This window comes from Gymnoscopelus braueri (assembly GCF_963280865.1).
Source record: "Gymnoscopelus braueri genome assembly, chromosome: 15".
NCBI classification, from domain to species: domain Eukaryota; kingdom Metazoa; phylum Chordata; class Actinopteri; order Myctophiformes; family Myctophidae; genus Gymnoscopelus; species Gymnoscopelus braueri.
In genome coordinates this window covers 41,437,508-41,463,032 of record NC_137620.1, presented here as the reverse complement: position 1 = coordinate 41,463,032, position 25,525 = coordinate 41,437,508, and the positions used below count along the sequence as shown (strand labels likewise).

General features: G+C 41.0%; 1 protein-coding gene and 1 pseudogene across 2 annotated transcripts in view; both read right to left on the bottom strand.

Moving 5' to 3' along the window:
• LOC308101575 (crossover junction endonuclease MUS81-like) overlaps positions 1 to 25,525 on the bottom strand; it is a 121,575-nt pseudogene that overhangs the window by 58,884 nt on the left and 37,166 nt on the right. The window lies entirely within an intron of this gene.
• On the bottom strand, positions 18,143 to 24,181 carry LOC308102146 (E3 ubiquitin-protein ligase TRIM47-like; the record flags this gene model as incomplete). The annotated part of the gene is made up of 3 exons (XM_080451748.1): positions 23,931 to 24,181; positions 22,574 to 22,948; positions 18,143 to 18,334 (listed from the first exon to the last, which is right to left on the bottom strand). The coding sequence occupies exons 1-3, from the start codon at positions 24,168 to 24,170 to the stop codon at positions 18,143 to 18,145; spliced, it is 807 nt and encodes a 268-aa protein (XP_080307874.1). The 5' UTR covers positions 24,171 to 24,181.

Genomic DNA, 25,525 nt, shown 5'->3' with positions numbered 1-25,525 from the left:
TGCATTGGTGCGGTCTGGCCTTTACACAAGAAAATAAGAGACGAGTTAGGGGTATATAGATGGGGGGGGGAAGGTTCTTGTGTTGTTCCAGGGAACAAACATTGAATTAATTGCTGTGTTCTCAGATACTATGTTTTACCAAATCAAAGAATTGCAGTAGTACAGTAGGTCATGAATCATGATAGGGCAATGTGAAAGATATTAACCTTTTGAATTTGAAACATTTCTTTGGCTCATATCAGGAATTACCTTTTGATAGGTGGGTATGTCTCTTTAATTTGTCCCTGTAGCTACAACTAAAGAGGGATCCTTTACAAACACATTGGTGAAGAAATTTCTTGGTAAGGAATTTATTCCAAGATTTGACATTATTCTGATAATATTCCCTGACTACAAGGAGTTGCAAGGAGTTGTATTGGTGTGGACTGGCCTTAACTTATAGCTACTATTTTCAGATTGACATGGAAGCATAAACCATACGCCCAAATGCATACAGTGTATGCTATTCCAAATTAAACACTTTATTTTTTCCAACGCCAATTGTGGCAATTCTTCATTCTTCTTCTTCATTCTTCATAAGTAGAAAACAATATACAAAATAAAGCAGCATTTTGAGATTTACATGGACCGTACAAACGCCACTGTTAACTCTTGGTTCAAATGTAAATCTACTAGTGTTTGAGGGGATAATTTGTTAGGTGATGGAGTTTAAAGAAATTAAGACTGGTCTGCAAAAAAAGACCCAGATCAAAACATGCTTTTCAAGTATGGTCCTTGTAGCCCAACACCAGGTGTAGCTCATGTACAAAACGTCATAGAACTGCAGTCCATTCCGTTATCACAGGAACTGGTCCTTAGTTCAGCATAAATCATCACTGCTATAAACGGTCACTGTAATGTTCAACGTTCATTAACCATATCAACCCTATCGTCCCTTTCCTGGCCATGTCATAATAGGCACAAATAGACGAACATTTGGCAAAAACAATTGATTAACATTAGGCAAAAAAAAATTGTGTCAAAAATAGGCAAACGTTTGTTGAAAATAGGTGAACATTTGGCAAAAACAGCAGATCTACAAGCTCACAATGCATTGCAAGGTAGCGCTTTGTGGGCTTGTAGATCTGCTATTTTAACTATTGACATACAACTATGTACCGTATAAGGCATTGGTTCTCAAAGTGGGGTCCTTGAGGGAGTTCCAGGGGGCCCCCAGCTAAATGATGGATAGTTAGGAACCAAATGGACTCTTATGGTTATGGGTCTGTAACTCTGAGAGTGTAGAAATGGAACCAAATGGACCCGATTTGTACACTCTGAGTTGAATTAACATTGATTTTACAATATAAATTGGGGTCCCAGAGATAGAAATGCCATTAAATGGGGGTCTGTAGCCTAATGCATGTCAAATTGGGGGTCCTTGACATTAAAATGGCTGAGAATCACTGCTAGAGCCGTAAAACTCTTCTCTTATGGGGGTCCCTGGCATATCTTTTCAAATGGGGGTCCGTGGGCTAATAAGTGTCAATGTGGGGGTCCTTGACATGAAAAAGTTTGAGAACCACTGGTATAAGGTTTAAGTGGTTTAAGACTTGAGAGTAAATATTCAAATGTACATGCTCTGGGCAGCAGAGTTCTATGACTGCCACTGGCCATACTTTTTAGAAAAACTAAATTTGGTACTTTTGTTTCATGGCATTAGAGATGATGTCCGATCTCTACATCACCATTGGCTGAGATTGTGGCAACTTGTGCAATCTCCTCTGGGGTTGTGACAGGCTTGGACAGCTTCTTCAGCAGGTTGATCACAGCATCCACAGCCATCATCATGACGCCATGACGGATCTCCACCAGGATGGTGTCAAAGCCCTCCTTGGCGATGATGGCACGTGCCAGGGACCGTGCCATGTCCGTGGCCGTGCCATCACCAGCCTCCTCGTTGGTGTTGTTGGCCACGTCCTGCACCAGCTTGGCGCCAATGTTCTTATATCGCTCCATCATCACATAATGTGTGTGGCCAGTGGCCACAGTCACACCATACTTGGTCACCTATGGGCTACCCCAGCCTTGCTGAGACCCCATGGTGACAGCAACAGCATCGGCAAGCAGATCTTTGTCCTTTTCGTAGGCAAAAGTGTGTTGACAATAAGAAAAAAATGTGCAAACTAAATAAATGACGGCAGCCTTTTCCTTTATGTGTGGGTGTTTGTGTGTAAGTCAATATACAAGTAGTATGTGTGTGGCTGATTTTCTATGTGTGTCTTTATCTTTGTGTGTGTGTGTGTGTGTGTGTGTGTGTGTGTGTGTGTGTGTGTGTGTGTGTGTGTGTGTGTGTGTGTGTGTGTGTGTGTGTGTGTGTGTGTGTGTGTGTGTGTGTGTGTGTTTATGACAGTGGTCCTTGGGTACTGTACAGTTGGTAGACCGTCCTGCTCAGAGCTGGCCCGACGTTCCTGAAAAACCAAAACACAAAAGTAACAAGGGTAATGTTGAGGTGTGCATGGTCAAGCCACATGGCTGCCAAACTTGACAACATCTTACATCATCTACAGTAGGACACTGTTTCCTTACCTGCTTGTTGCTTGTTTCTCTCCCAGAACCTTGCAACTTGGTGTTGCCATGTTGAGAAACAAGCAACTAGCGTTAGCTCGTTCGTCATTAGCGGTAGCCTCTCAGGAACTTTCACTGCATGTTTGACTATCATGAGACTCCACAATGAGTAGTAGTAGAGAAAAAAATAACTTTGCATCGGTTATAATAGACGAATTTCCCTATGACACGCGCTCCCATTATGACAACGGAGGGGGTTGAAAATATGACGACAGGGGAATCTCTGGAAATAAACAAAACCAGGAACAGACAACACTATATTCAAAAATCTAAATCCTACAAAACTCATAAACCGTATAACAAAATCAATATAATAATCAATACATTGCCCAGGTACTACTGCACAAGTTTTATCCCGTCCATTCATCCTCTCTTCATTCCATTCCTCTCGTACCGTTCTCTCTGTAGTACTTCTGTAGTTTCTCATCCAGTATTTTACAGATCCCGTCCCCAAAGTTCTGGAGGATCTTGGCCTCTCTGGCGTTCTGCAGTGGTAGAGGGTACCGTGTCAAGGAGCCGATTGCCTGGAGAAGAGACACAATTAAACGTCTGTTCATTTCAACGATACCGTAGTTTGCACTGAGCCGTTCGGTACAAGGGCCACAGTGCTTTGTTTACACATTACTGACTGAATTATTCATTGGAATAATTCTATAAAGGGGGGAAAATTAACTCTCGCTTAGATTATGTAAAATAATATTTTTCATATTCTTATTGCACCTCAACGTGGTAGCCCAGGCTGAGACAGGACACACAACGTGCGCAGCCCCTCCCTCCTCCAAAGAAGAGGGAACACTCTACCGCAGGGGTCTTCAACAGGGGGTCCGGGACCCCTAGGGGGTCCTCAGAGTTACTACAGGGGGTCCGCCAAATCTTTGTGTGATATGATTTCTTTTTTTTACCTTAACCACTTGAACCCTAGCATCCTCTTTTGTGAGGAGATCTTTGGCCAAAAATAGCAGATCTACAAGCTGTGAGCTTGTAGATCTGCTATTTTTGGCAAAGAGGCTATAGGTGTAGAGGGGAAAAAAAGCAGACTAAGTAAAAAAAAACTTTAATCTGAAACACAATTTTATACAATATAGAGTAGGGGGTCCCTGCTTCATCTCTCTCAGCTAGGGGGTCCTTGGCCTGAAAACGTTGAAGACCCCTCTACCCACATTTGCCAGCCTGTACTCCGCCGAGACACACCTGGCTCATTATCATGCCAACACCAACACACTTTTAGCTCGTTGGATATAGCAGCACCTGGCAGTCTAGAACAGTTGTTCTCAACCTGTGGGTCGGGACCCGCCACGTGATTTTTTGTCATCAGGGTCCCCACTCCCCTGATGACAATGAAGTGACAATTTAAGGACTTTTAAGACCTTTTTAATACCTCAAAAAAAGAAAAGAAAAAGAAAGAAAGAAAAGAATATTGACCATTGCTGCATCAAAAGTAATCAACAAACTCAACTCAAATGTCTTTCTCTCTCTCCCTGTTGTGTTTCGTGTCCATTCTCTACTATAAACTAAACTAAAAATATCTTCTTTATTTTTTTAAATGACCAAGGTTAACCAAAGTGCTATACAGATCAAAACAAGGCAACAGAATAACATGCAAGTAGTAAAATACAAACGAAAAGAAGCTAAACGGGTGCCTTGACTTCACCTGACTAGCCATGGTTCACATGACGCTTGTATACAAGCGTCATGGTGCCGAGTCCCCCTGGTCTAAAGTTGTGTTCGATTTTTTCACATTGCCATCTCTCACATAAACATAAACGTTCAGATTTCAAATATAAAGTGCTTACCACCGAGCCACGGATGTTACAAGGCGATGCGGACCGCGATGAGTACCCGTATCTCCCGTATTGTTCAATAAAAAGCATTTTAATCCCATCGCCGGCCATTTTCTCCAAATTGTCTCCGATACTTTCAACCATGCGACACTAATGGTTGGGAGGTGTATTGCACTCTGATACATTACAAAACAAAAAAAAACAAAAAAAGAAAATGGCCGGCGATGGGATTAAAATGCTTTTTATTGAACAATACGGGAGATACGGGTACTCATCGCGGTCCGCATCGCCTTGTAACATCCGTGGCTCGGTGGTAAGCACTTTATATTTGAAATCTGAACGTTTATGTTTATGTGAGAGATGGCAATGTGAAAAAATCGAACACAACTTTAGACCAGGGGGACTCGGCACCATGACTGTCATGGTATGACAGTCATGTTTCAGAAGGGCTATCACCTGACATAACCTGGGCCCCAAGCTGTTCCCTAGCAACGCAACTCCGCTGCCGTCCCTCCAGACCATGGGATGATGACTAGACTAGTGCAGGTGGGCGTGGCCCAACGGAACGGAGCCAACGTGCAAAGGAAGCGAGTCGATCTGACGTCTCTGAGCGAAGAATGGAGGTAAAACTGGGATTAAAAACAACATATGAAACGTCCCGGTGCCACAAATACAATGATAGCATTATTGCTGGCAAATGTGCCTTTGAATAGACAGTTAATGTAGCTCTGATTTGTTGATAGATTCATTTTCCGCTTGGTGTGCAGCACTGTGCACTTGATAGCAGCAGATCATAGTCCGTTAAAAATGAATGATAAGATTAGGCAATAATAGGCACAGTATGATCCAAGTTTTTACTCGTGTTCAAAATACTATGCAGATTTTGTTGAGGTGTCCCTCGACGAAATCTGCATATTATTTTGAATAAATAATCAAATAAATAATAATTTCTCAGTTATAATGTATCAGAGTGCAATACACCTTTCCGACCGATAGGGTCGGGTAGTTGAATGCATATGACGAAAATAGGGAGAAAATGCAAAATGGCCACCGATCGGATTAAAATGTTTTTTATTGAACATTACGGAAGATACGGGTACTTCTGAGGGCCCGTGCATAATTGTAACATCCGTGGCCATGGGGTAAAGCACTTTATATTTGAAATGTGAATGTTTATAGATGTACGGACCAAAAAGGGAGAAAGTGCAAACACCAGGTTGAAGTTCATCCATGACTGTAATCACTGTATACATGTATTCCACAGCCAGATATGCCCTCCTGTGTCGGTGACTCATCATTGTAGCGCTGCTGACTGTTATACCTGATAATTAATTGCTGCGACTTGATGTCAGCTATTGTCATCTACTGTCATATCCATTTGAAGGTTCTGGCAGAAAACGTGTGTTTATTTATATCTTCACTTTCCCACGAGTTTCACATGGACCTCGTCACCACATCATGACATTTCTCCAGTGAGCTGAGCACGTATTACGAGCAGTGGTGTAAAGTAACTAAGTACATTTACTCAAGTACTGTACTTAAGTACAATTTTGAGGTACTTTCACTTTACTGGAGTATTTCCAATTTGCAGTACTTTTACTTGTACTCCACTACATCTCAGAGGCAAATATTGTACTTTTACTCCACTACAATTATTTGAAAACGTTAGTTACTAGTTACTTTGCAGATATACATGATTATATTATAAAACATCCATTAACCACTTTAGCCCTATTTTACACCTAAGCTATTTGAAAATAGCCGATCTACAAGCTCACAACGCGTCGCATCGCGACGCGTTGTGAGCTTGTAGATCTGCTATTTTCAAAATTTTAGTACGTTTACTTTTGGTACTTTAAGTACATTTTCATACCAATACTTTTGTACTTTTACACAAGTACATTTTTAATTATGGACTTTTACTTGTAACAGAGTATTTCTACATTGCAGTATTGATGCTTTTACTTAAAGTAAAACATTTGAGTACTTTTTCCACCACTGATTACGAGGCACACGACAGGTGTCATTAATTGCCCTGGCGACTCCACACAAACCTCAACGCAACTGTCAGTGTGCCCCAAAAGTGGAGATATTTTTAGTAAACACGTTTTCTGTTGCTGACACCAAGTCGCAGCAAGTAATTATTGGCTGAGTACACACTTTGCAATGAGTCACAGACACAGGAGGGCATCTATGTCTGTGTATATGGAATACAATACAATACATGAAATGTATGTAATATCACAGTTCTAGGGCTAAAAACAGCTGCAACCCGGAGCTTATTTTCCATGAATAATAAAAAAAAAAAAAAATTCTAACCAACCTGTATGATAGAATAGGCTATGTATTTAACTAGCACATCTGCAGTGATTCATCCAAAAAATTACTTTTTTTGTTTTTGTCGAATTCCTAAGCCAATAATTTGATGACCGGCGATGACCACCGAAGTCTATCCAGTAGGAGACTCAAAGAGTAGGAGAAAAAGAGTACTGAGCAGCCACCCTGTCATTGAATTATTGGCTTAGGAATGCCACAAAAACTAAAACATCTCCAATAATTCAAGGCTTCATGGCGTGTGTAATTGATAGAAAATAATATTTTTTTTGGGGTGAACTACTCCTTTTGAAGCTCATAAGCATAGTATCTAACTTGGACAAGCAGGGTTCCTCTCTTGAAAGATGGGTCGAAGTTTGGTGTCCCATGCCAGGATTGAACACTGGGTAGGACATGATGGTTTACAGCTTGTGGCTTAGTTTAAAGAGGTGGTGCCATGTTTTTGCACTTTTTCTGTTTTTCATGTGTCTATGAGGTTGATAGAACTTCATTAAGCCCCCCCGTGGTGTTTTTATGGTGTTTTATGTCTTCTCTGACTATTTGGAGTTTTTTCCTGGAGGCTGAAACCTTGAGGGTCAAATGTGCCAATAGAGAAACAGCGCTTTAGTGACATCACAAAGCCCACACCCTCCCCCTCATTATCATAACACAACAGGTGTGGGCATGAGGAGGAGGAGGGACTAGGACAGGTGGGTGGTGCTAAGGTGGTGGAGGAGGTGCTAAGGTGAGAACCAGGTATACTTAATGCACTGGTGGGTGTGTCTACATAAAAACAACATTTTAACACTTACTGTACACTTTTTTTTTGTTGAAAAAAATCCTTACATAATAATAATACCTTATGATCAGGTTTTAGGGTTGAAAAATATCATGGCACTCCATCTTTAACTCTTCTTCTCATATCTCCTCTTCCTCCTCCTCAGCCACAGAAGAAGCTTCTGAACTGTGTGGACAGCTGTGTGGATGAGGCTCTGGATGGCGTGGTGAGGTCCAGTGGAGGGCTGTCCTTGCTGAAGGGACACAGGGTGGTGGTGCGCTCGGACCTGGACGACGCCCTGAGAGGCAAAGTGGCCCTGCTGTCTGGGGGAGGCTCTGGACATGAGCCAGCACATGCAGGTATACACACTGCACTACACTGCTATTAAACGGGTATTATAGGCATTAAGACGGGAACGCATCTGTGTCATTTTACGATTTCAACCACTTTAATCATTATTTTGATACTTTGGCTATTCAAAAATAGCAGATATACAAGCTCATAGTGTGCAAATCTTTGAATATATATATATATATTTTAAAGCAAACATTTGTAACTCACATCTGGACCACTGATATTATAGCAAGATCATTTAAAAAAAGGATTTAGAAGACATTTGTAGAACCCCCCAGAAGCAAAGATTTGAGTTACAATGTTTGCTTAAAAAATAATATATATATTCAAAAATGTGCACACATTTTCAAGATTTTTCAAAAATAGCGATTATTATATAGTCTAATATAAATATAATAGCTATTTTTGAATAGGCAAAGAAATCTTAAAATTAAACAGATGCGTTCCCGGTCTTAATGGGTTAAACGGGTATTATGTCATTATTATGAAAAACATAACACAGTGCTGTCTCTGACACAGTCAGTGTCTCAAATACATTTTAGCGGAACATTTGAAACTTTAGACCTCGTATGACCTGCCTCACGAGCTTATTAACAAATTGAATGGTTCACGAAACCAACAGACAGAGGAACTGGTTATGTTTTTGTTACATAATCTGCTTTTTGTTTTATCCAATTCTACTGTCTGTCTGTCCGTCCGTCTTTATCTATCTATCTATCTATCTATCTATCTATCCATCCATCTATCTATCTATAGGTTATATAGGTAGAGGTATGCTGTCAGCAGCAGTAGCAGGGGGGGTCTTTGCCTCTCCTCCTCCTGCCAGTATCCTAGCTGCTGTACTGTGTCTGCACAATGCAGGTATAGTCGTGTGTGTGTGTGTGTGTGTGTGTGTGTGTGTGTGAGACCTATGTTTGATACTCTGTATGTCCTTGAAATTAAAAAGTTAGAGAATCACTGGATTAAATCAACCCTCTTCTCCTAGGCGCCTCGGGGGTCCTTCTCATCGTTAAAAACTACACCGGTGACCGTCTCAACTTTGGATTGGCTGCTGAACAGGCCCGTAACCACGGCGTCTCCGTTGACATGGTGATAGTCGCCGAGGACTGTGCGTTTGACCGTCCCAGCAAGGCAGGGAGGCGTGGCTTGTGTGGGACCGTGTTCATACACAAGGTAAGCTTTGGTTTACAAGGCAAATAAAGAAAATAAATGTTTTTAAATAAACGTCACTGTATATATTGTTTGTGTGTTAGCTGGCAGGTGCATTGGCAGAGGAAGGCTGTCCATTGGACCAGATCGTCTCCAAGGTGACGGAGGCCTTGAAGGGGATTGGTGAGTCAGTGGTTCCTACATCCTGTTATGGTAGATGATGGGATATGGTTTATAAGGTTTTGCGTGTATTTTTGTGCATCCATAAAACATGCATGCAGGCATCTATCTAGGCCTGGGCAATATCGAAATGACCTTATATTACGTACAATAGTGCTTAAAGAAATATAACAATATGTATGTTATCGTAAAGAAAAAAAAAAGCAGAAAAGACATGTTATCATACCTATTCTGTAAGTGGCCACAGCATGGTGCCACTTACACTATAGTAATACCCGTGTGTTTTAATCATCATAAACGTAACATGTTATGTCAGAAATAGAACCAAGCCAGATGAATAATTACTATCTGTCCAAGAAATTACAAATTAAGATGCTTTTGGTGTCTTATATGAAACAGCCATGTCATATTAGAATAAAGTAACAAGGCAAGTTCTTTATCCCTCATATTCTACACTTATTAAACAGGATATTTGTGTATGTGTGTGTGTGCGTGCGTGCGTGCGTGCTTGCTTGTTTATTTCTCCATCCTCAGGTACTCTGGGAGTGAGTCTGTCTCCCTGCAGTGTTCCTGGATGTCTGCCTTCATTTGACCTTCCACCTGGAGACATGGAACTGGGACTGGGTGAGAGGGAGGAGGGGAGGGGGATGGAGGGAAGGGTGGATGGACGGATGCATTAATTTGGATTGATAAGACAGTTAGTGGAAAGGATGAAGACAAGGAAACTTCTTTTCCACAGATTGAAGCAAACATACATGCATGCATAAATGAATGTGTCTCGGTTGTGGAGTCATAAAACAGTGGCTCACCACCAGAGAGAGCCTGCTTCAATTCCCTGCAGCGGTGCCTCTGGACGCACAGGTGATTGTTTCACGCAATCAATTCCCAAGCTGTTGTTTCGGGGTGCGCTGGTTTCAGCCCACAAGAAGTGAAAAAAGCTTCTCTAGTTTCTTTGGTTAAAATTGACAGCTCTGTTCCCTTCCACTATTCAGGTATCCACGGTGAACCTGGCATCAAGCGATCAAAGGTAGGTTTTCACCCCAAAACTGCCCACTCATAGACTAAAATAGGCACAGCACATACAAGTATTTTCTCTAGTTTTATTTAGGTAGTGGAATCATACCCATGATGCATTTTGAGAACAGCCAGAGCCAAGCATAGTTGAGCTAAATTCAAGGTATACTTGTTTGTGTTAGGCATTACAATGAGTAAAAGTAAAAATGATTAAGATTAGGTATAAGTTAAAAAATGGCCTGGGATGGCGATTAGCCAGCGGTTAGCCAATGAGATTGTGTGACCTTAAACTCCAAAATCAGCTTGTAGAAATCGTTACCAGTTCAGCCGCCCCAAGCTTTTTTTTATTGCGAGCTCATTGCATATTGTCTATTTGTAATACATTTAATGAAACCCAATGGCTATTCATTTTTGTATATTCTATTCTATTGTCTTTCTCCATTACACTTCTGTTTCTGTCACTCACTCAGGTGTCGTCTGCTGATGAGGTGGTGAAAACCATGCTGGGTCACATGACCAACACTGACAGCCAGTCACATCTGTCACTGAAGTCGGGTATGTATGACACTGCATGTTTGTGTATTCAGTTTATTGGCTTTACTTCAATCCTATATACTTAGTTGAGTTGGAGTTCCCCAGGGGTCTATACTTGGTCTCCTCCTTTCTTCCCTCGACACCAAATGTCTTTGCTGAAAATAGCCGATCTACAAGCTTACAACGAATGTTCGGCAATTTTCACCAAATGGTCCCCTATTATATAACATGCCCAGTATATAATAGGGACGCTAGGGTTCATGTGGTTAATGGAATATGCTGGATTGTCATAATCGATTGTAGTTTATGTGCCTGCTGACACTTTTATGTTCTTTTATTACATTTTCAGTTTTACCTTTATTCTTTTTATGCAATTGTACGTCTCTATTTTATTTGAGGTTTGGAAATTTGTACAATTATCCTGCACCGTGATTGGCCAATCACAATCTATTCAGGACTGTGATTGGCCAGTGTCACATGACACATGTGCATAGCCCTATATAAGAAACCATAACTTGAAAAAAAAACATAAATTTGTAGATAGTTACTTTGTAGATTTTGATTATTATTACAAAGCATACATTAACCACTTCATCCCTATATACATTTCGGTCATTTGAAAATAACCGATGTACAAGCTCGCAATGTGCTGTGATGCGACACATTGTGAGCTTATAGATCTGCTATTTTCATAAGATTTTTATACATTTGAAAACTTGTGAAATGGGACATTCTGCATAATGAGTACTTTCTACTTTTGGTACTTTAAATACATTTTGATACCAATACTTTTGTACTTTTCCTCAAGTAAATTTAGAATTCCGGACAGAGTATTTCTACGTATTGATCAAGTAAAAGATATGAGTACTTTTTCCACCACTGCTAGTATTCTATTCTGTTAATATTATACGCGGTTTTGTAAATGAGTCACAGAACAGGTTCATGAGCAGTGCAACTGATTGGTTCAGAAGTGTAACACAGCAGAAGAATAGAAACAGTACAGCAGGCGTAAACATATAAAAATATTCTTTTGAAAAATAATTTGCTTTTTGAGGTTTGTGTCAGGCTGTTGAGCCTGACACAAGACGGCAGCACATTCCCTTTTATGCCCCACATACAGTATGTAACCATGGCGATTATCCACAACATTGCAGGAAAGTCATGCGATTGACCAAGAGCGCTTGTCGACGGAGGAGACCGACGTCCAGACACGGGAGGTGCAGGCCAGACTTCACACTATGTGCAGTGACGCCCAAGCAGCCCGGGGAAAGGCCCCTCAGAGGACCCTCGCTACCCAGAGCAGGAAGAGGTTCAAGGATGTGAAGCGCATAGGCAAGAGAAAGGTGCCCGTGAACAGGAGACAGGACAGATCAACCAGAGGGGGTCCCACCTCCGTCTCCCAGAATCCCACAGATTCCAAGGACGTCGCAGACCCTGCCCTCCTCCCACCCGAGGCTGTCGAGGGGGTTGGAAGGCGAGAGATCGGATTTCCAGGTAAAGCACCATTGGGATGTATGAATATAAATATGCAGCTGAAGTTAATAAATCCTGGGCTTGTTTCATTTATGTCAGGGGTAGGCAACCTTAGGCACGGGTGCCAACACTGGCACAGGGGAGGGTGATCACACTGGCATAAGTGTGAGAGGGACGATTTTTGGTTTAAAATAAGATATTAAAAACAATTTAGTCAATTCATTGAAGTCCCCTCGCATCTGTATGCAAATTACAACCTGCACATAATTCTACATTCATTCGAACTCTGAACTCTTGACTGGGGAGGGGAGATAGGTGAGTCTACTGATCATTACAATGTCCTGAAAGAAAACAGTTCAGAAGAAGAAGAAAAAAGGTTGTTATATTTATGGACAATCAAAATCTGTTGGAAATATTACATTTTGATATGGTGTCATAATTTAACATAATGTTGAAAATAAAAACATGGCACTTCATGTCAAAAAGGTTGCCGACCCCTGATTTAGGTGTTACTGTTAGAGATGCACCGATACAGGTTTTTTCAATTCCGATCCGATATATCAATTAGAATATTTTTCGATATCCGATATATATGCCGATATCCGAGCAAAACTTTAAATACAAAAAAAATGCATTACCTTTCAATTAAAGACATTTATTACTGAATATTTTAAAGTACAATAACAGTAGAAAAAAAACAAATACACTATGATCTATCACCAAAAGAAAATACCTACAATTAATAAATTAAAACAATGTGCATACTTAGCTGCTTCTTAAAATTGTATTAAACACATATCCGATATCCGATACGTGAAATAAGTCATATCGGTAGCCGATACCGATACGGTATCGGTGCAACTCTAGTTACTGTGTACTAGCATGAACAACTCCTGTACACATACATGCTGCCACACAAAAACAAAAAAACAACTAATGTGATTAGTTTCAGCTGTGTTTACTCCTTATTGCTGCGATAGCTCAAAACAAATGAACTTTAAATGTCTTCTTCAATTAAATTCACCAAATTCTCTTGTCACGCTAGCACCCGCAGAACAACCTGGGGAGACAGAAGACGACAGTGAACAGGAAGGAGACGACGAGAGACAATCGTGTTCCACCACAGCCACGCCGCCGCGCGGCAGCAGGGGTGCCCGCCGCGTCCGAGCCCGGAGGCGAGGATTCTTCAACGTTCAGCGTGCCAGGTTCGACATGCTGCAGGTGGAACTGGTGGATACCCGGCGGAGCATCGTCAGTCAGCTCCGTCGGATGGAGAGCCGCATGTTTCCTGTGTTGCAGTCCATCGGCCGGAGCTTGGAACGAATGGCGGATGTGATGGAGCACAGCTCAGCCCCAGGGGCTGATGTGATGCCCAACAGCTCAGCTCCAGTTGCTGATATGATGCACAACAGCTCAGCCCCAGTGGTTGGTATGATGCAGCACCTCTTAGCCCCAGTTGCTGATATCTTGCACAACAGCTCAGCTCCAGTGGCTGGTATGATGCAGCACCTCTTAGCCCCAGTGGTTGATATGATGCACAACAGCTCAGCCACAGTGGCCGATATGATGCACAACAGCTCAGCCACAGGGGCTACTATGATGCACAACAGCTCAGCCACAGGTGCTGCTGATATGATGCACAACAGCTCAGCTCCAGTGGCCGATATGATGGACACTAACTCAGCCCCTGACCCCACCCTTAAGACAACCGAGTCACCCCTCAGGTCTCTCAGGTCAAGGGCTAACCTGACCACATATACAGATACATCCAGTAGTGTGTCGGACACGTCCACGTCCAACAGCTCAGCTCCGGTGGCTGGCGTGATGCAGCAGAAGTCAGCCCCAGTGGCTGATATAAAGGACGAAAACTCAGCTCCAGTAGCTGATGTGATGGACCAAAACTCAGCCTCAGGGGCTGATGTAATGGACCACAACTCGGCTCCAGTGGCTGATATAATGGACCGGAACTCAGCCCCTGAACCCACCCTCAAGACAACCGAGTCACCCCTCAGGTCTCTCAGGTCAAGGGCTAACCTGAGCACGACGGATACATCCAGTAGTCCGTCGGACACGTCCACATCCACGTCCACGTCCGACTCGTCTCCAAGGAGCCGCACCACAGGCCTTCATACCCGCGGAGGTCGGAGAGGCAGCCGCAGGCGCCGCTGAATATTATGTGTTTTTTTTTGTTCTATGTTCCATGTTCTAAATTGGCATGTTGCCTAATTTGGTCACCTGCTAGGGTCACCTGCTAGTGAGGTCCACCTGTTCACCTGCTAGTGAGGTCCACCTGTTCACCTGCTAGTGAGGTCCACCTGTTCACCTGCTAGTGAGGTCCACCTACTCCTCCCCGTTCAAAACCCCCTGCTGACAGGCGCCGTCCCAGACTGTTGGTTGGACGGTAGGACAAAGATTGCCCGCCGAGCTTCTTTTAGTTTTTTTGTGGTTAATAAATAAGATTTTCATAATGACTTTTGTTTGTTTAAAGAGGAACGTCACCCCAAGTCACAATGCGTTGTAACTTTCAACTTGCATAACATTCAAGTGCATTACTGAAGGGCTATCGCATATGAACAGTAAGGCCTTTCTGCCGATCTCTCGGCAAGTCAAACATCCGACCAAAGACTTATCTGAATATAGGCCTGTACACTTGCTGAACTTGGCTTATACTCTGTCCTCCTTTCATTCACGTCGTTCATTGTGTTGTTCAGCTATGCTGTGGGTAGATCTTCCATAAAGGGACATCTCGCTCTAGAGAGTTTACTCCTTCAGCCTGAGACTCTGAGGTTGACTGTGACCTCTCATAAGTGTACTCAAGTGTATTTGAATAAATAACAAGAAACACACTTGTCTTGTTTGTGAGCCTTTTTATTACAGAAATATAAAATGTGTCACTTCATACCACTACATGGCCAGCAGCATAGCAGTTGTAGTATATTCTTGACTACTCTGTTGGAAAAAACATTTGCATGGAGAGAGGAATGTCCAAGCCAGTTCTTTTTATTTAACATCACAAAAGTCGGAGTCGTCTTGTATTAATTTATATGGTTCTTTTAAGCTGTGGTCAAAAGATCTAATTTCAAAAAGAGCATCATTTAGCATCATTTAGTACAACTGAATCCGTATCTGTGCCCTATTTACATTATTACTAAAGGTGACTAATACATACAGTATAATACAAGGAACATAAATACACAAATACACTCAAATACTAACTCTTAATACATAAAGACCCTGTTAATTCAAGATTTCAGCTGCTGAGACTCCTCCCAGGCAAGTAGTTGGTAAAACCGATATGTAATGCTTTAGTTGGTGGAAACCAACTACTGATGAGTTGTGTTGATGCTTATCTCTCTGGAAGGAGTTTATGTCGCTCGAGGTCGCTGATGTAAGCAGGGAGTTCCGTCGCCTTTATACCGGTGGCTGCTGTCCTGGTGTCACCAACGTGATGTCAGTTAGTGTCAGTCATATATCCATATTAGTCCATGAGCCAGATTATCGAAAGAGTGGGCAAAACCATACCTATATTAAATTGTTTATAGGGTCAATATAAGTAAATAAATATATAATAACCTTTCCACAGGAGCAGCTTTTTCATATTTATCACATATTTTGTTATTTTCCCCATACTTACATGACAGCATTTTTTTTTGCACCAAAACCACTCCTTGGACTAAAAACGGCCCAATCTCAATGGGCTTTTTACACAAAAAGTATACCTGGAAAAGGATGGCTATGGCCGTTTTTAGCCCAAGGAGTGGTTTTGGTGCAAAACAAATGCTTGCAATGGATTCAGAATCATAAAAACACCCTAGTTTGACCCCTCACATGCTACTTAAAACAGAATAAAATGTTTGTTTTCCCCGCATAAGGTTATGGTGGGTTCCCCAACTTTCAGCAGCTGTCAAAAATTCTCCTAGGGAAACTGCATTTCAGTCTTTGTGAGATGTGTTACTAGACACCTTTACAAACACATTGGTGAAGATTTTTTTTGGTAAGGAATTTATTCCAAGATTGGAAAATACTAATATCCCCTGACTATAATGATTATGTACAATATTTAGTTTGAGGACAATATCAACCCAAAAGTATAGTGTTTGATTAATCTCTTGCTAATAACAATAGAGGTCCACTGCTCTTGAAAAGGACTATGACATGAAAAGTATTGGAGCACATCTTATAAATATAATTTATTGGGTAAAATGTGTTTACTATCAGTGTGATTCAGTACATTCCTCTCTTACACGTATCATGAGGCTTGTTCCAGCTCACATTCAAACTGCCAAAAAATACTGTATATTGATGCTGTTATGCAGAAAACCTTTATAGGATTTTGTTCATGAAATAATGCCCTACTTTGTGGTGTGACTGACACGGTTACACTGTTTTATATTTGTTTTTGTAAAACAGCAAAAGAAAAAAAATCACTTAAACATTATTTATTTATTGTTATCAATCATATTGAAGTGATTTCAGGGAGGGACAGAAACTAACTCCAGTCACTTTCAGTTCAGGGGTTCTCATTGTATTGTTGAATCACAATGTTATTGTATGACTTGGTAATCTGGGTTCAGTTACTATAGTGTTGAATGTTTCATATTCAATGTGTTCTGGGCTTTGAAGAGACAATGCTGCACATTTTCAAAAATAGTGGAAATAGCAGATCTACAAGCTCTCACACACACACACACACACACACACACACACACACAGAATTAATCAGATATTGGTCTTGTCCTCTCAGTCCTCAGACGGTTTTAACATCTATCTTCACATCCTGTATAAAACGTCATCTAAACATGGAGACAACTTTCACAGAGAGACAGAAACATTCTTCAAATCAGACTAAAACACTGTTAGAGGTTGCAGACTGACATTTATTTTGAAAAAAAACTAGTCAGTGTAAATTAAGTAAAGTTAATGAAAACATAATGATTACCTGATGGTCTTAAACTCCTTTATATGAATTGAAACAATTTTGTCATTTTGCCAGATAAGTCGTGAGCTTGTAGATATTAAAGAAAGTACAGAAGCTTTCCCCCCCTCTTTTGTTTTTAACATGGCTTCATAAGTGTGTAACTGTTTGAAGGACTGTATTTACAAAATGGGGTAAAAACATTGTTCATCACATTAAAATGTTTTTATAAGCGATTAACTGTTGACACACAATACCCTATTGACACATTGAGGAGGAAGACATTACACCAGTGGTTCTCACACTTTTCAGGGAGAGACTCTCCAAAATAATCATATTTGAACTGGGGACCAGCCACCCTGACAAGCACTTGGAATTGCAGGAGTTGAGGCATTACATTTAGTTTGACTTCATCAATATTGTGAAAACAGCAGCTCTACAAGCTCACAGTGAGCTTGTAGATCGGCTATTTTCACAAATTCTCTCTTTGTCAGGTAATATTTGGCCAATTTTTGACCATTTTCTATAGTATAGTTTGTTAATTACTTTTGACACAGTAATGTCTCATTTTAGAGGTATTCAATAGGTCTTAAAAAGTCCTTAAATTGTCACTTTAGAAATGTACTCGGTATACATTATAGATACACTATACATGTATGTACGGTATGTTTGTGTTTGTAGGTTTGTTTACTGTTGAGTGAGAAAACAATGTTGCACATTAAGCAAAATATCATTTGGGGACCTCCTGGGGGTCCCTACCCACAGTTTGAGAACCACTACATTTAGTATAACCAATCTACACAGACTGACAGAGGGCTCTGTAGTAATATCAACAAGATAACAGGGCATACTGTATAATGATTGTCTGCAGCAGGCTTATTAAAGAAATGCAATGAGAGGAACACAATGGATTGATTGATCATGATGGTGTAGTATACTGTACACATCATTCTTACACATGCTTTATCTAGAAGAGAAAATCTATCATCAAATGAAGAAAACAAAGTTTTTAACTGAGTATCATCATCAGTATTCTTAACATGTCTACCATGTCTTACACAGCTCTGCTGTACCTCCGTTCCAAACCCTTATCCCTGGATAGAGAGGTTGTGTGAACGTGGTTTGAACTGTGTGTAGGAGGGTCATTGTGTCAGAAACACTGTAGAAGGACAGAGTACCTGCCTTGTGGTCCAGGTACACCCCCACTCTGTAGGAGAGAGGCCCTGACACTTTAGTCTGAACAGTGTTGTGTATGAACAGGTAGTTTTTATCAATGCACTCTAAACACCAGGATTTATCATTGTATCCAAAGTAGGTTCGTCTGCTGACGTCTTTATAACAGACTGCTATATAAACCCCTCCACCACTCCACTCTACTTCCCAGTAACAACGTTCAGACAGACCCTCTGTACACATCACCTGACAGGTAGTTAATCTCTCTGCATGATCAGGGTAAGGTTGTTGTTGTCGTGTATAAGTCACCTTCCTCTTCTCCTCTGACAGGGAGAGCAGTGTGTTTATTGTGTTCATGTCCAGAGACAGAGGAGAGGAATCTGTGAGAACACACGACAAAAGAGAATTCAAACCTCATGAACCTTATTGTGTTTAGAGTTAGTCTCTCAGATCAAACTCATTAGAGCTTTAAATAACAACATATCAGAATGAAACTTCAACGTTCAGAACCTGCATCAACATGGACTCACATTGTAAAAAGTCCTTTCTGGTCTGAGGCTCCGCTGGATGTAAAACATCAACTGGAGACACAAGAAAACAGTAAAGGTCATCATGACATTGTAAAGGATTTCTATGTCCACACAAAGGGTCAAATCCAATAGACTTTACTGCTGACTTCAGGCATTTAAAATATACAGCGTGAGCCTACGGGAGGTCACAACATACGACTGACGTAAAAGACAACAGACCTGCTTTACGGCAGTGTCGTAACGTAGCTCTCTTAAAGGCACAGTCACATATATAGCATATTATGACAGACATCATACTGAAGAATGGATTAAACTGAAGTTCCAAGGGCTTTGTCAAAAATGTCAACCTATTATAGCTTGATAGTAATCATTGCTATTATATAGTGTTTGTTCAGTAACAGCTGTCTCCCCAGCTCTTCAGAAAATACATTTTCAGGTGGGTTTCACATTTCATTCAATCAGGAGAGAGAACTCCTCAAGATCATTTATTAAGAACGAAAATATAATACAAATAATAATAAATAATAATAAATATTAAATGGTGCATTTATATACTGTAGCGGGTGACATGAAACACAGGTCATGAAACACAGGTCACACTAATCTACTGCCCCCCATACTACAGGCTTTAGTAGCCTTCCCAGACATACTTCCACCTGTACAAACTGTTTCAACACTTACAAATGTACTGTACAGTATAGGGGCCGGTTAAAACACAATAAAGACATTTAAATCTAACCCTTCTTCTTTCGTGTAACGTCAGAGGTCCAACTCTGTGTCGTGTAGCCATGCCCGCATCTCTGGTCCAAGGTCGAAGAGGCTGGCTTCCGAGGGTGGTCTATATAAGGGACAGATGGTGATTAAATCTAACCCTAACCTCTCCTTTGAGAAATATTCTTGCTTAAATTCTTCAATGTTTCTGTCCAATCTGACAGACAGCCAACCTGTGTACCATCAGTCTGCTCCAGTTCAAATATCTCCAGTTGCCTTCTGACTTCATCAATCCATGTTTACTATGATGGCTGGTTAGAAAAACAAGAAACACATTTAAATCTCACCTCTCTTTGATATCTCTGGCCAAGTTGTCTTCAGGATGTTGTCTAGTTGGTCTCTCAGACCAGACACCACATCAATCACATCTGTGAAGGACCTCACAGGACAGATGACCACACTGGGTGAGACTGGAGATCCACTGGAACTGGAGAGAGACTGGAAACTCTGGAGAGAGACAAGTAAACCAGTATAGACAGGGATGGAAGATCATTAAACCAAGAGCTCAATAAATTGGTACATTGACCACACACACACACACACACACACACACACACACACACACACACACACACACACACACACACACACACACACACACACACACACACACACACACACACACACACACACACACACACACACACACACACACACACACACACACACACACACACACAAATGATGATTTAATTTGTCTCTAATTCTCAATATTTGACAAAATAGTGGAAATAGACAATCTACAAGCTCAGAAGCTGATCTTGTAGATCTGCTATTTTTGGAAAATGTTTACAATTATGACAATTGTGGAAAATAATTGTGATTATCTCAAATAATTGTGATTAGGCAATTATGTAATAATTGTGACAGGCCTAATTCTGACAATATTATTGTGGTCTGTACAACTACTGTATACTAGAACTATATTAGTATTAGTAACTACCAGCATTAATAATGTCATGTTATGTAATATACTATGATGTAATAATAATATGACATGATGGAATGAGATGAAATATGAAGCTGATTTCTCCTAAATGAGTCAAAACCAAACAGTAAAATGCCATGTGTGGAACCTGAATGAAAGTGATGATGTCATCAGTGTTGGACAGCTCCTCCAGGTCAGCATGTCTCCTCTCCAGCTGCTCCATGTGGTCCTCCAGCTGCCTCAGGAGAGCCTCAGTCTGAGCCACTGCAGTCTGCTGCTGATCTCTGATCAGTTCTTTAAGCTCACTGCGTCTTCTCTCAATGGAGACCATCATCTCACTGAAGATCCTGTCACTGGCCTCCACTGCTGCTTCTGCAGAGCTCTGATTAACACACACACACACACACACACACACACACACACACACACACACACACACATACACACGCCGAAAGGAAGAAAGAAACTCTTGGTTATAAGTTCTCATGTAAGTGTAGAACTTTGTGGGGAATACATTCAGTCACAACATAAGTATTGTTGGCCATTCCAGAAGTTCCATGATATGATGGATTCTTTACTGTCACTGTTCTTTACTGTCATTCTGGGTACTTTAGTGCAGGGACCCCCAGGGGTCCTTCAGGGGGTTCCAGGGGGTCCCCCCAAAAATATGTTAATATACCATCACATCTGTTTAACCAATAAAAAAAAAAGAAAAATCTGTTTAACCACTTAAAATAGCCTAAAATTCTACAAGTTCACAACACATGGCGAACTCGTCGTGATGCGTTGTGAGCTTGTAGATCTGCTATTTTCAAGAACATCTTGATAGAATGTGAAAACATTTGAATAACTTTGTAACATTTTAACAACACAAATCTTATATGTGGGTTGCTGGCACATAAATATTTTCAAATGTGGGTCTGCAGCCAAATACATATGAATTGGGGGTCCTTGACATGAAAAGGCTTGAGAACCACTTCTTTAGTGCTTCTGATGACACAAGGCACTGTCTCATCCATATACAGTAGCATCACAGTAAACACAAGAACAAGAACTATTATCATAACATCAGCTCACGTTCAGGGCCTCCATGACCCGTCTCAGGTCTTTCAGCTCCTTCTTTTTCTCCTGGATCTTCTGCTGGACTTCCTCCTGCATTGTCACCAGCTGTTTCTGCAAGAAACAGGAAGAGACAGTTTGGCTTGTAAACAAAGCACATTTTCAAGTCGGGATACCAATTCTATCCAATCAGGAGAAAGAGAACTCATACAGGATACGAGGTAAAAACAAGTGAGAGTGAGGATTTGGATCCACACATCATCTTAAATCAACTTTGTAACTTCCTCAAAATACACTTTTGCAGGGGCAAGATGAATTAACTCATTCAATCTGGGATTTTAGCTATAACAATTATTTTTATAACTTGGCTATTAAGAAATAGCAGATCTACAAGCTTGTAGATCTGCTATTTTAGAAAAATCTTTAACATTTGTACAAATCTTTGAATACATTTTTTGAAACAACATTTTTAACTCAAATCTTTGCTTCTGGGGGTCCCTGGAACAACATTGATGGGGATCGGCGGCCTAAAACAACATTTTGGGGAGTCCTTGACAAGAAAAGGTTTGAATGCCACTGATATAGCAACGATAGTTTTTCAGATAATTAAGACATTTGTTGAGACATTTGACAGTTACAAATGTTCGATTTAAGAAATATGTATTCAAAGATTTGCACAAATCTTCACGATTTTTCAAAATGAGCAGATCTACAAGCTCATAGCGCTGCACTCGGTGCCACGCTATGAGCATGTGTATCTGCTATTTTTGAATAGCCAAAGCAAATCTAAAATGACAGACATGCATTCCCAGATTGAATGGGTTACCATATGAAAAGTGATCAATCACATCTGTTTTTCATTGGGTCCAAAAGGAGTGTACTTCATCCTTTAATACTTGTTATTGTACACCCTGGTTTGTGCTTTTAATGTCTCTGACATGGTTATTTAGTTCTGCTTCTATATTTAAAACATGATCTCTCTTATGATTTATCTTCAAGTGATCGTGGTCCTACCTGTTTCTCTGCCTTCTCTGCAGCAGCTGACACAGTGTCATGGCCCTTATGTTCATCCATGGTGCACAGATAGCAGATACACTGGCGGTCTGTGCGGCAGAACACCTCCATCAGCTTGTCATGACTGGAGCACATCTTCTCCTGCAGTTTGTTGGTGGCTGGGACCAGCTTGTGCTTCTTCAACACAGGAACATTGTAGTGAGGCTGGAGGTGAGTCTCACAGTAAGAGGCCAGGCACACCAGACAAGACATGAGAGCTTTGTGACGTCTGGCTCCGGTGCAGAAATCACAGGCCACGTCTGCTGGACCGGCGTACAGCAGAGCAGCAGAGACAGAAGACTGCTGACCTCCTGTACTGCTCAGCTTCATCACAACCTGGAAGTAAAGAGAAGAGGAGGGGAGGTCACTCACTGATGACAAATACAACACTGTCATTGTGAGGTTCATGGTGATAAACACAGTGAGACATTACAGGTATTAGTTCATCTAGTAAGATCATTGTAACATTATCTGAACACTGTGGTTCTGAACTTTGCATTCCATAAAGTTGATTGCTTTACAGTATGTTGTAAAAATGTAAGCATTTAGTAGACGCTGTTAGAACTAGAAGATGAATGACATGGCAAGAATAGGGACGCTAGAGTTTAATGATTAACCAGTGACTAACACAGTCAAAGATCAGAGTAAATTACCCTAATCAACAAAATGACAGCATAAGGTAAGTACTGTAGACTGTAAAGAAACTAATATAATATCACACCTAGCATCTGTTTCAATGTGCTAATAAACTAAACTAAACTAAACTAAACTAGACTAAAGTGTGACAAGACCAGGAGTCAGATTCGAATTTGGGTCTTTGCGTGGTTTGAGTGGTTCTCAAACCTTTTCATGTCAAGGACCCCCAAATCAATATGTATTTGTCCACGAACCCCCATCTGAAAATATTTTGTGCCAGGGACCCCCACACAAGATTTATGTTGTTAAAATGTTTTAAAAGATTGCATATCGTGTTGTGATGCATTGTGAGCTTGTAGATCAGCAATTTTCAAATAGCTGATGTATAGGGTTACAGTGGTTAAACAGACTGTGATGCTCTATTAACACATTTTATTGGGGTCCCCAGGTGGAACCCCCTCATGGACCCCTGGGGGTCCCCAGACTCCACTTTGAGAACCACTGGTCTAACATGCTATCTAAATAATATTCTTAGTATTTGTGGACAATATCAACATACAAAACATAACGTGTAGTAAATAACCAACATATAGTATACCATCTATCACAATAGTCAACAAGGAGTTTTGTGTAGCAGAACATGTAGTTTAATGTGTGGTTGTAACTTGTAAGGTCATCTCACCTCAGCCAGCAAGGTGTTCTTCCTCAGAACAGGTCTGGGACTGAAGCTCTCTCTGCACTGGGGACAGCTGTAGACTCCAGTCTCCTCATACTGGTCCCAGTAACCCTCAATACAGCTTCTACAGTAACTGTGTCCACACTGTAGACCCACTGGTTCCTTTAGAAGATCCAGACAGACAGGACAGCAGAACTGGTCCTGGTCCAGCTCACATGTCTGTTGCTTCTCCTGCTGTTCTGCCATTTGACTGACAACCACACTCACACTGAGAGAAAACACACAGCACTCTGGTTTACTCTGAAGAGAGACTGAGAGAGAAACACACAACAGCTCTGAGTTTTGTTTCTTCTGAAGAAAAGTGGGAGAGGCAAAGGGAGGGACTTCCTGGATGTTTGCCAGGAGGCAGTGGTTTTAAAAAGACAGTGAATGTGTAGCACAAACAGGTTCAGCTTGTGGTTGAACGTTGTACAGCTGGACTCTCACACTACACCATCATTTCCTGTGGAAAAGCCTGGTGGTGGTGACACAAGGTTACAAGATAATCAGGGGTATTTATTTGGGGTAGAGTATGGCAGAACATGTGTATTTTAGTAAAATATCTCGACTTTCTCACTAGTTCCACACTCTCTCCACTTCCTCCAGACTCCAGTGAGCTCATATATTATAGTGAAACACTCTAATATCCTCTAGGATTACAAATAAGTCATGGCAAGACAGGTGAGCTTGATCATAATAAAGGGGAAACCTGAAAATTACACAAGGTTGACATCTGGTGGCCAATTCAGTGATGCCTTATACAGTAGCTGTTGTGTCATTGCTTGACATCTGCATTATAATTTTTTTGTCCCCTCACTTCAGTTGCACCTGAAGTGTTCATGGAATTATTCATTGTGTGTTATTTCAGGAAACAAGATTAAGTTCCTACATATTTTACCAGCAGCATTGTCAAATTGAATGATGAATGAATTCCATTCAGTATTGTGACCTCAGTGGACAGGACAGTGGTACAGTCGACTGGACCTTTGGTTTAACAGCTTTAACTGTCAGGGGACACAAATGCATCTTCTGAGTTGCCTTTCATCCTATCAAGTGTAGCCTATAGTTGATACTTTAGACAGTAAATGTTCTACATTGCACAATAGTTTTTTTAATAGGCATGATGCATCTGCCATAATTTTTTAAATATATATATACCAGGGAATCAGTTTCTGATATATAATCATTAGTCTAATTTACATGCATATGTCACCATATGAGATTGTTTGATTGAACTATTTTGTCTTTGGAAACAACCCCCCCCCCCCCCCCCCCCCACTACAGTAATTCATAGCTGTGTTATGTACATGGTCCAGATGAAAAAGCTCAGAACACACAAGTTTCAAATTATACCCACTTTTAGGCACTTGCTGTTGGTTTACATGGAATAGAAAAGCATTTATAGGTATTAGTAGAGGACCTGGCTAAGATATGTATGCACTTCATTTAGGAGAGAATATCTCAACTGTTCTTGGCTAAAATGACCCCAGGGAACAACTTAGGAACTTTGACTAATTCTCTATCCGGGACGAAATACCCGAAAATGACCATGCCCTTTTTAA